The sequence below is a fragment of the Physeter macrocephalus genome, chromosome 18 (assembly GCF_002837175.3).
Source record: "Physeter macrocephalus isolate SW-GA chromosome 18, ASM283717v5, whole genome shotgun sequence".
In the NCBI taxonomy this organism is placed as follows: Eukaryota; Metazoa; Chordata; class Mammalia; order Artiodactyla; family Physeteridae; genus Physeter; species Physeter macrocephalus.
This window is the reverse complement of record NC_041231.1, coordinates 5,084,977-5,095,477: the sequence shown is the minus strand read 5'-3', so window position 1 is coordinate 5,095,477 and position 10,501 is coordinate 5,084,977. Positions and strand designations below refer to the sequence as shown.

At 70.2% G+C, this 10,501-nt stretch overlaps 1 protein-coding gene across 1 annotated transcript in view; it reads left to right on the top strand.

The window, feature by feature from the left end:
* The window catches only part of PLXNA1 (plexin A1), a 47,648-nt gene that overhangs the window by 4,495 nt on the left and 32,652 nt on the right, over positions 1 to 10,501 (top strand). Inside the window, exons 2-3 of the mRNA XM_024117290.3 lie at positions 181 to 1,432; positions 3,144 to 3,326. Of these exons, the coding sequence (XP_023973058.1) occupies positions 254 to 1,432; positions 3,144 to 3,326 (1,362 nt within the window). The 5' untranslated portion in view covers positions 181 to 253. The remainder of the gene's footprint in view (positions 1 to 180; positions 1,433 to 3,143; positions 3,327 to 10,501) is intronic.

Here is a 10,501-nt window from a genome sequence, read left to right as displayed (position 1 = left end):
GGGGTCCGGGCGGGGGGGGGGGGGGGGGTGCGCTTCCCGCCCCTCGGGCTTTTCCTGGAGGGTTAGGTCACGCCCCAGAAGTGGGACGTCCCGGGGGAGGACGGCGCGCGGAGCGCGTGCGCGTGCGGGCACGTGAGGGCTGCCAGCGCTCACACGCTTTGTCCCCCGTTCTCCGCACAGGGCTGAGACTCCCGACCCCGTGAGGCGCCTCCCCGCAGGACCCGAGCGCCGCAGCCCGGGGCCGCAGCCCGTCATGCTGCTGCCACATCTGAGCCCACGGGCGCTGCTGCCGCGGCTGCTTTCGCTGCTGCTGCTGCTGGGGGCCGCGCCCCGGGCGGGTGGGGGTCCGCAGCCCCCTTTCCGCACCTTCACGGCCAGTGACTGGGCCCTCACCCACCTGGTGGTCCACGAGCAGACGGGCGAGGTGTACGTGGGCGCCGTGAACCGCATCTACAAGCTGTCGGGGAACCTGACGCTGCTGCGGGCGCACGTGACGGGCCCCGTGGAGGACAACGAGAGGTGCTACCCTCCGCCCAGCGTGCAGTCCTGCCCGCACGGCTTGGGCAGCACCGACAACGTCAACAAGCTGCTGCTGCTGGACCAGGCCGCCAACCGCCTGCTGGCCTGTGGCAGCGCCTCGCAGGGCATCTGCCAGTTCCTGCGGCTGGACGACCTCTTCAAGCTGGGCGAGCCACACCACCGCAAGGAGCACTACCTGTCGGGCGTGCGCGAGGCGGGCAGCATGGCGGGCGTGCTGATCGCCGGGCCTCCCGGCCAGGCGCGGGCCAAGCTCTTCGTGGGCACGCCCGTCGACGGCAAGTCCGAGTACTTCCCCACGCTGTCCAGCCGCCGGCTCATGGCCAACGAGGAGGATGCCGAGATGTTCGGTTTCGTGTACCAGGACGAGTTCGTGTCCTCGCAGCTGAAGATCCCCTCGGACACGCTGTCCAAGTTCCCGGCCTTCGACATCTACTACGTGTACAGCTTCCGCAGCGAGCACTTCGTCTACTACCTCACCCTGCAGCTGGACACGCAGCTGACCTCGCCCGACGCCGCCGGCGAGCACTTCTTCACGTCCAAGATCGTGCGGCTGTGCGTGGACGACCCCAAGTTCTACTCCTACGTCGAGTTCCCCATCGGCTGCGAGCAGGCGGGCGTGGAGTACCGCCTGGTGCAGGACGCCTACCTGAGTCGGCCTGGCCGCGCCCTGGCCCGCCAGCTGGGCCTGGCCGAGGACGAGGATGTGCTGTTCACCGTGTTTGCCCAGGGCCAGAAGAACCGCGTGAAGCCGCCCCGGGAGTCGGTGCTGTGCCTCTTCACCCTCAGGGCCATCAAGGAAAAGATCAAGGAGCGCATCCAGTCCTGCTACCGCGGCGAGGGCAAGCTCTCGCTGCCCTGGCTGCTCAACAAAGAGCTGGGCTGCATCAACTCGGTGAGCGTCCCGCCGTCCCGGAACGAGGCGCCGACCGCTCGTTGTGTGGCGCTCGCCCCGCGCTGGGGGCCGCTGTTGGCCCGTCTGCCGGCGTCGGGGCTGCGCCTGGGCTGCGGCTGTCCTGCCCGTTAGAAGACGGGGTGATGTGACCGTGTCCACGAGCCCCCACGGCCCCTGGACGGGGCCCCTCTGACCGTGCGCCTGGTGCCGTTCTGGGTGCTCGCGGGCCCCATCTCGTCTCCGTTTCAGAGACGGGGTTGCCCAGGGGTGGGGTGACTTGCCCAGGGTACACGGCCAGTAAGGGGCGAGCTGGGCCAGACCAGGGTCAGGTGGACGCCAGACACCGTCTTCCCTCTGGGTCCTGTTGATACGCTCTTCTGACTCTTGCCCTGGGCGCCTGGCCACGCCCTGGACCTGGGAGCGGCCTGGATGCCCCGGGGGCCGGGTGGTCGGTAGCCGGCAGTACCATCTCTAGGCCCTGGCGGGCTCCTCTAGGGGCCAGCTGCTTTTTGGGGAGTGTCTCTCGCACACCCCCAGGCGGCAGGACCCATTGTTTCTCTGAGTAGGATCCCAGGCTCAGAGATGGTGAGGGACTTGTTCAGGGTCACTGGGTAGAGGACCTCCAGCGCCAGGCCTTAGATTAGACCCTCTGACGCTGCTGCCCGGGACGTGCTGGTGGCCTAGGGAAAGCCCGGCCCCTCTCTGGCCTCAGTTTTCCCGTTTCCTTCTGGGTTTGTCTTCAGAGCAGGGTGGGTTGGCCCTTCTTTCTCACATCTGTTGCTGTGTGTGGCGGGGCCCCATCGTAGCAGGGCTGCCCTCCAGACCTCGGCCTCAGGTGCACGGGGCTGCTGCATCGCCCATCCTCCCCTCGGCCTCTCGAGGAAGGCGTTTGGTCTCCACTGTACAGGTGGAGAGGCCGAGGCTCGGAGGGCCAGCGCTTGCCGAGATCGCGGTGTGCTCTGCACGCCCTGTGCCACGGCTGGTCCCCCCTGCCCCCGCGTCTCCACCGGCCCCTCTTCCCCCCCGCCCAGCCCTGACCCCGCCTCCCGTGCTCCTTCTGCGTCGGTGACGTCGCGCACTGCAAACCTCAGACCCCCAGCCTGCTGCGGGGGAGCCGCCCAGACCCCCTCCCCCCGCCCCCGGCGTCGGCCCTGCCCTCCCAGGCCGCTCTCCGGAACCTCACGCCATCGATTGTTTCCTCTCTGACCGTAGCCGTCTCCTCTTAGCCGGCCCCTCCCTTTGCCTTTTAGGTATAACGCTGTGTCCTGACTTGAATAAGCCGTCCTAGCGCCCCACCAGTCCCTGGCCACCGCCTGGGCGGCCTCACTGTGCAGCAGGCCTGGCCCCGCCCTGCCCACACCCGGGGCTGCCTCTTGCCTGCTCCCCGCTCAGCGGTGGATGCAGGGCCTGTGTCTGGGGGGTGTGAGAAGTGCCCACCCCCGGCGCCTGCTCCTGGGCCTCGAGCGGCTTCCAGGGCCTCAGTTTCCCCATCTGTCAAGTGGGTCCAGGAATCCCTAACCCCCCCCCCCCCCGCCCCAGGTCTGTACAGGCTGCCCCCAGGCCGCTGCCCCTCGTGTAACCTGTGCAGGCCTTGGAGAGCGGCCCCTGAGCCCCCGCCCCGGCCCGGTGAGGGGAGCCGGCGGTGCTGGCCGCGTGGCCCGCCAGGGCCCAAGGCGCCTGGCCTCACCCCCGACCTCGCCCGCTCCCACAGCCCCTCCAGATCGACGACGATTTCTGCGGGCAAGACTTCAACCAGCCGCTGGGCGGCACGGTCACCATCGAGGGGACGCCCCTGCTCGTGGACAAGGACGACGGCCTGACCGCCGTGGCCGCCTACGACTACCGGGGCCGCACCGTGGTGTTCGTGGGCACGCGCAGCGGCCGCATCCGCAAGGTCAGCCTGGGCCGGCGGAGCGCGAGCCGCCTCGCTCTGTGTGCCGGTGCACGGGGGGCGGGGACTCCCCGTGCCGGGCCCGGCGGCCTCCAGGGGCTCAGGGGGCCGCGCCGCGCTCCCTGTGGGCTGCTTCCGCGTCCGGCCGAGGCCCTGGCTGGGCGTCGGGCCTGGTGACGCCGGAGCCGCTGGCCCTGCTCCCCACGGGTGTGGGCGGCGGGGGCGGGGCAGGCCTGTGGGGCCCCCTCCCCTCCCGGATCCGGTGTCTGCTGAGGCAGCACTCCGTCCTGGAGGGAGGCCCCATCCTGCAGGGAGACGGCAAGGCCGAGGGAAGGGCAAGGGGGGGCGCCCCGTCCCCGCTGGAGCTCCAGTGTTGGGGTGCTCTGGAGTGGAGGTCGGCTCCTGGGCCCCCTGTGGGCCCCTGGGGCGGGGCCGGTCCCGTGCTTCCAGGTCTCCGTCCCCGCCGGCAGGTGCTGGGCTGAGCGGAGCCGGTGCTGGGCTGGGCAGGGGCGGGCTTCCTGGCGCAGCAGCCCCCCACGGCTCAGCCGCGACCTGGTGGGTGGGTAGGGACCAGGCCAGGGGAGGGCCGGCCTGCTGTGGAGGAAGTCCCTGGGGCACGGCGGGGTGGGGGTGCCTGGGAGCCCCGAGGATCAGTGCAGGGGCGGGGCCTGGTGCATGAAACAACAGCCGTGCGGAGGCCGCTGCTGACACAGCTCCCCGGCCGGCGTGCGCCCGGGGGCGGGGCCTGGGGCCAGCCAGAGCCTGCGGGGTGGGGTGTCTCCCGTCCCTGCCATGCTGGGTGCCCTGGGAATCACGTCCCACCACCGGCTGACTCTGCGGCCTCTGGGAAGGGCCCTGCCCCCAGCCTCAGCTTTCCCATCTGTGAAATAAGCCTGAAGCAAGGGCTTTGGGCAGTGGGGGCCGTGCTGACCGAGGGCCCCCGGGGCCGGGTGCTGCAGAGTTCTGCTCACAGGACTCGGGGGCCACTGGGGTGGTGGCAGCCCAGCTCGGGCCCCTGCCACCCTCCGGGCCAGCCCCTGTGCCCCCCGTCCTGGCCCTGGTGTCGGATCCTGCCTGCGCCCTGGGTGAAGGGCACTCTCCCTTCCTAGGGGTGGGGCCTCACCCAGCCCACAGCTCGCTGCTGCTGCCCCAGGGCTGGGGGAGCAGAGGAGAGGGACCGTGGACCCCCGTGGGTGTGCGCTGGTGGGCTGTGCCTGGCTGTGCCTGGCGGGGCCTGCCCCACTGCGGCAAGAGCCCCTGTGGGGTTTGGCTGCAGGTGAAGCACTTGGAGACCTTCCTGCGGCGCCCTAGAGCCTGTCACCTAGCCGAAGGCGGGACTCCGGGGGCTGGGAGGGGCCCTCTTGATGGCTGGTGGGCTGGTGGACAGCCGACCAGGCACTGTCTCGTCCCACAGTAGCCAGCCGCCCTGTGAGGCCGGGGGAAGGCGTTAGTCCAGCGCAGCCTGTCTCAGCTGCCTGCCGGTCTCGCTCCCTGCCCAGTCCCACCGAGGGGAAACTGAGGCCCCGGGAGTGGACCACGGGGTGGCCTGGGCCCTCCTGTGAGAAGAGGCTGCTTCGGGAGTGAGGAGGCCACAGCTGAGGTCCCCTCGTCCCTCCCCCCCCCCCCACCCCCCCCCCCCGCACCTGCCTATCAGGGCACCATCCACCCTGGGGCATCCAGCTGGGCACCACACACCGCGTGAGTGGGCGGCGCCCGTTTTCGGGTGTGTGGGGTTGGCCACGCCCAGGGGCGGCTCTGGCTTGAGGCTCTGCCCCCTCGCCCCCAGACCGGCCCCCTGCACCCCTCCTCCCTGCGCGCCCCTGCCCCGTGGGGCGGGGCACGGCCTGCGGCCCGGGCACCGGGTCTCGGGTGGCCCGGTCCTCTCCTCTCTGGGCCCCCCTGTCCCGCGCTGGGGCCTGGGGCAGTGTGAGGGCCGGGGGGAGGGGTGTCCCCCTGCTGCCCCTGGGCCTGGGCTCCCCGCCCCTCGGCCCACCGGCTCCTGGACCTGCTGAGGCCCGCAGGCAAGGGCTCCGGCCTTGGCCCGCTCGAGGGACGCCGCTCCCTGCTGGCGCCCCCGTCCCCGGCCGGGCCTGGCCTTCGGCAGCCGAGTTCCCGCCGCTGCCGCGTCCCTCTCGTGTCCTCCTGACCCGGCCCGGGGGTGGGTGCGGCCGTGGTGCGGGGGGCGCTCCAGCCGGCACGGTGTCCCCTCCCTGCTGGCCTGCCTGGCTTTCTCTCCGGGCCTGGGGTGGGCTGGGCCCTCGGCTCTGTCTCCGGGGTTTAAATCCAGGCCCTTCCTGCCCGGGCCTGGCCCCACCACGTGAGCCGCGAGCCCTGGCTCCCTGGCTCGTGTCCTTTGTCTGCCCCGAGCGGGAGCCTGGGCCTGAGGGCTCGCCCGCACCTTTGGCCCCGGGACAGGCCCGCCGCGCTGACACACCCCGTGCTCCCCACGTCCCGTCTTTCCCGGGCTTTAAAAAGCGCCGGGGCAGCCCTAGGGACGTGGCTGGCTCTGGGCCAGCTCCGAACGGTGTTGTGTAAAATTGTAGCTGATTAATTTAGGAGCTGCCAGCTTGAGCCGCTGAGGGGTGGCTGGGGTGCCCCCTGCGTCCGCTGCCCTTCCCCAGAGGCCCTGCCCGCCACCTGCCCCTCCGACCCCAACGGAGGCCGTCGTCCTCCTGTGCTGACACCCCCAGACCTCCGCCCTGCCTGTCCCCTCCTGCGCCGCCCCTGCCCGGTGGCCTCCGGGTCCTTGGGTGCCCGCGGGGGAGGTTGGAGAACAGTCTGTGGACTCCTGCCAGGGGTGCGTGCCCTGCCACTCCCCAGCCGGCGGCATGGGCCTGGTGAGGGCGCTTGTCCTGCCACCGCTGCAGGGCCGGACTGCGCCGGGGACACCGCTGGCCCTGCCGCATGGTGGCCGTACCAGGCAGGAACATGGCCCCGTCCCCCCGCCTAGCCGGTTTTTCGAGAGAACCTGAAAATCTGTGTTTTGGGTGGCGTCTCTTGATCGTTAAGTGTTGGCAGCCGATCTACGTTTCAAGAAAGCATCGTGGGCCAGCCTGAGCGGCGGGGTGCCTCCCGGGCCCACGGGGCGCCGGGCCTTGGGGTGGGCCCCGGGGCAGCGCAGCTGGACTCCCAGGCTGGGCCCACCAGCGGGTTCACGCTGCTGCCTGTGCGGCGATCCCGGCGGGGAGCAGAGACCATGGGCTGCGGTCTCAGTGCTCTGGCCCCAGAGCGGACCTGGGCTGGCCTGGCCACCGGCCCCTCGGGCACCAGTGTTCCGCGTGCCTGCCCGGGGCCGCGCTCTGGGCCTGGGTTGCCGGGAGGGGAACGTCCCTTACCCTCCAGAGATCTTGGTCTCTAGAAGCTGCCTCTGAAAGATGGCAGCCCCTCCCTTCCCGCCCCCCAGGATTCTGAAGCTCAGAGGCCCTGGAAGTCGAGTGGCTGCGGGTGGGTCTCTGCACCAGGGTGGCCAGGACGGCCCGTCCGCGGGGTCCCTGCTCTGCGCCCCCATCCCGGGCCGACCTCCCGCTCGGTGCATCAGCGGAGACCCCTGCTCCCCAAAGCCCGGGCCTGTGCGGGCGGTGGCGGGGGGAGGCCCCGGGGCGCTGGGGACGCTGACCTCTTGAGGGATGCTGGCAGGGCCTGGCTGGGCCCCATCCCCGGCCTGCTGCCTGCACCCCCGTGGGGCTCGTCTCGTGGGTCTGGAGGGCGCGTTGATTTCCAGCGTCCGCTCTGCAGGTTACTCACGCTCGGGAGGGCGCCCGGCCCGGGAGGCGTCACGGGAGAGCACGGCGGGCGCCTGCTCGGGCGCTGCCCTTCCCGTGGGTCCCCTCAAGGCCTGACCCTCCGTCCCTGGGCCTGGCTGTGGCCCGGGTCCCCCGGCACGTCGTCCGTCTGCCTCCGCTCAGCACCCTGCGAGACTCACCTGTGCTGTGCGGTCAGTCCCGTGCCGTGGGGGCGTCCTGTGCTGCAGACTCTCTTGACGGCGTCCCTCCTTCCGGGCAGACGTGGCTTTGTTCCTGTCTGCGTTGCCGTGTCCAGCACCCGGCGGGGGAGGGTCAGTGGACATCGCGCAGCGCAGCCCGTGGACGGTCTTTGGGTCCCTGTGGTCTCCCTGCCCGAGGAGCTGTCGGTGGGGAGCGGAGGGGCTGCAGCCGCCTGCTTCCTGCGTGTCTCAGCTGCTGCGCCCGTGGGGCCCCTTGGGTGCACTGCCCCGGCCCACCCAGGGCGGGGGTCCCCGGCACCTGCGGGTGGCGTCGCACGCTGCCCCGCGATGTTGCTGTGTCCTGGGGGACGTGATGTGGTCTCTGGCTCTCGAGGGTGGCTGGCTGCGGCGGGCTGAGCCAGGGGGACGGGGACCTGTGGGTCACCCTGTGGGTCTCTCCGACCCACCTCAGCCCTCACCCCAGGGCCGGTGTTGCACCAGGGCACGTGCAGTGGCGGCCAGCGGGGCTGCCCACGGGGGCCTTGCCCCAGGTCCACCTCCCTGCGGGGTCTGGCTGGTCAGGCTTAGGCCCCGCGTCAGCACCGGGGCACCTCTGCAAAGAATGATGCCCTCGGGTGCAGGCCGGCAGTGGCCTTCCTGGGCCCGGTCCCCCGAGTGCCTGGGCTCAGGGCCAGCCTGGTGGGGGTGGCCTCACAGGGCCCAAGGTTACCGCCCACAAAGTGCAGGACCCCTGCCCCCTGGGCAGACAGGGCTCTGACCTCCAGGGCCCCTGTGCGGTGAGGAGTGGGCGCCCCTGGCAGCCCAGGAGATTGGGTACGGAGGCCGGAAGAGGCCAGGGAGCTGTGCAGTGCACGGGAAGGGTGTTCCGGGTGGGCGGACAGTAGGGCACAGCTCAGAGGTGCCCTAGCACTGCTGGGGACAGAGCAGTGCTGGAGGGGGTTGGGGGCTTATTCTGTGTGTGGTGGACACGTCACTGGTGACCCTGCGGTGGTCATCAGAGGCTGCAGAGGTCAGGCCTGCGGACGGAGCTGGAGGGCAGTGGTGGTTTTGGGAAAGTGGAGGCGCTGCGTCAACTGCTGGTGCAGGTGGGGTAGAGCGGATAGGTGGGTCTTGGGTTTGAGACAAGGACATTTGGCCGGGTGGTCGCTGCTGCCTGCTGCGGCATCCGTGGCCGGCCTCGGCGCCCCTTGAGTCTCAAGCCGCAGCGGCACCCTGGCTGTGTCACTGCCGTGTGATGGAAGGCTGTACCATCGCTGCTGCCTCCTGGCCCAACTTTCTGCAGCCTCCATAAGCAGGGGGACAGATTCCCCAGGACAGCTGTCACCTCCTCCGCCTGGCAGGGCTCAGCCTTGGGGGCCCACCTCCAAGCAGCTCCTGATTAGGCTGGCCTCTGTGCTTTTAGGAGCTGTGAGTTTCTTCATTCTCACGGTTCTGTGAGCGGGGTGTCTGTGGGCAAGTGAGGAAACCGAGGGTCAGGGAGGATCACTGCTTGCGTTGGTTGGTCCCTGCTCTCCTGTCTGCGTGTTGACGGTTGAGAATAGGAAAGATGGAGATTCCTGGGCCCCCACGCCCCAACCTTACCAGGTGTATCTGGCCCAATTACAAGTATCAGGTCTCCTGCAAATCATGTTTTAATTATCTAATGGCTGCCAAGAGGAAATTGCTAATCGCTTTTCCAGTATCAAATTCCTCCTGGTCTTTTTGCGAACGGACCCAGGAAGGGGCCTGGAACCTGCCCCCAGTCAGAGAAGGGGGAATGCTGTGGTGGCCTGTGAGGGCGCGGGGACTGGGAGCTGGGCCCATCGGGGGACCTCAGCCTTGTCCGGGAAGGAGGGGGAGGCAGGGGCTCCCGCCCCTTGTAGCCCCTCCCTGGACCACCCTGCCCCCTGGGGGCTGGGAACAGGTTTGGCCGCTGCATCTACAGGAGGAGGGGGTGCCCGTGAAGCCTCAGCACCGTGGTGGCCTGCTGCCCACTACCCGCTCTCTGCCGGTTCCCCCACCCAAGGGCCTGTCCTGCTCCCTAACCCCCACCCCGTCCGGAGACCAGGAGTCTTGCCCAGCCAGGGCAGCCCCACTTTGCAGATAGACACGGGGGCTGCCGTCTTGGGGTGGGCAGGACAGGAAACTCGCCCTTCCCGGTAGGGGCCAAGCTGGGCAGCCCCCTGCCTCCGGGGGCGAGGGCGCGTGCCGGCCTTGGCATGCAGCCTGGATGGCCCAGACATCCTCCCTGGTGCCCACACCCACCCTCGGCCCAGAGAATGGACCCTTTGTTGGCTCTGGGCTGGACAGACAGCTGACCTGGCCGGGCCGTCAGCTGCCTGCCTGCAGCCGTCGGCCAGGGCTTCGCGGTGATGGGTATGGGTCAGCCAGCTGGCCCAGCCTAGGGCTGGGGCCTCCAGGGCCAGGGGCCCCCTCCCCTTGGCCCTGGGCAGGGGTCCCTGCACAGGACTTCCTGTCTGTTGGGCCCTGGGCCCCAGGGTCCTGCTGGCCTGGGGATGCCGAGGTGAACCCATTTCCTGGCCTGTCTGTGGGGTGTGGTGGGCCCGTGGTGGCAGTAGGTGCACAGCCCATGGTCAGCGCCTTGCTTGGCCCTGGCTCCCAGAGGCTGCTGGGGCCCAAACCCTTCGTGGGGGCACTGACAGCCCTTGTGCCTCAGCTCAGAATCCAGGGGACTCCCCCTTGTACAGAGGGATAGGGACGACCCCGGTGGAGAAGTGAGCAGGGTCCGAGGGTGTGGGTCAGAGCCGGGCTGGGTGGGTTCCTGGGCCTGGTGCAGCCCGGCAGGCGTGCCAGGGCAGCTGGACGGCTCCGCTCAAGCCAGAGGGACCGAGCTGGGTCTGGGGAAGGGGGGCTCTCAGCTGGTAGTGGAGAGTTCTGGTGGTCGTCGGGGGAAGGTTTGCAGAGCACAGAGGTGACAGCTGGAGGTCAGGGAGGACACCAGGGGATGAGGAGTCGCCCGCGTGCTCTGCAGGCCCAGCTGCCCGGGGTGGGCCGCCCCAGATGGGTGGCCCTCGAGTGACCGCTGTGGGCAGGGGTGTGGCGTCAGCATGCGCGCTGCCGGTGGTGTGTGTCCCGCTGTCCTGCCAGCTGCTGGGCCCCGTACCCGCCCTGCACGCCCCTTCTCCCCGAGTGCCCTCCTGGTGGCCTGCTGCGTCCCTCCCCCCACTTTTGGAGCAGACTCCGCGTCCCCAGCTGCATCAGGCGGTCTGGAGCCCGGGGTTTCTCTGGCAGGTCC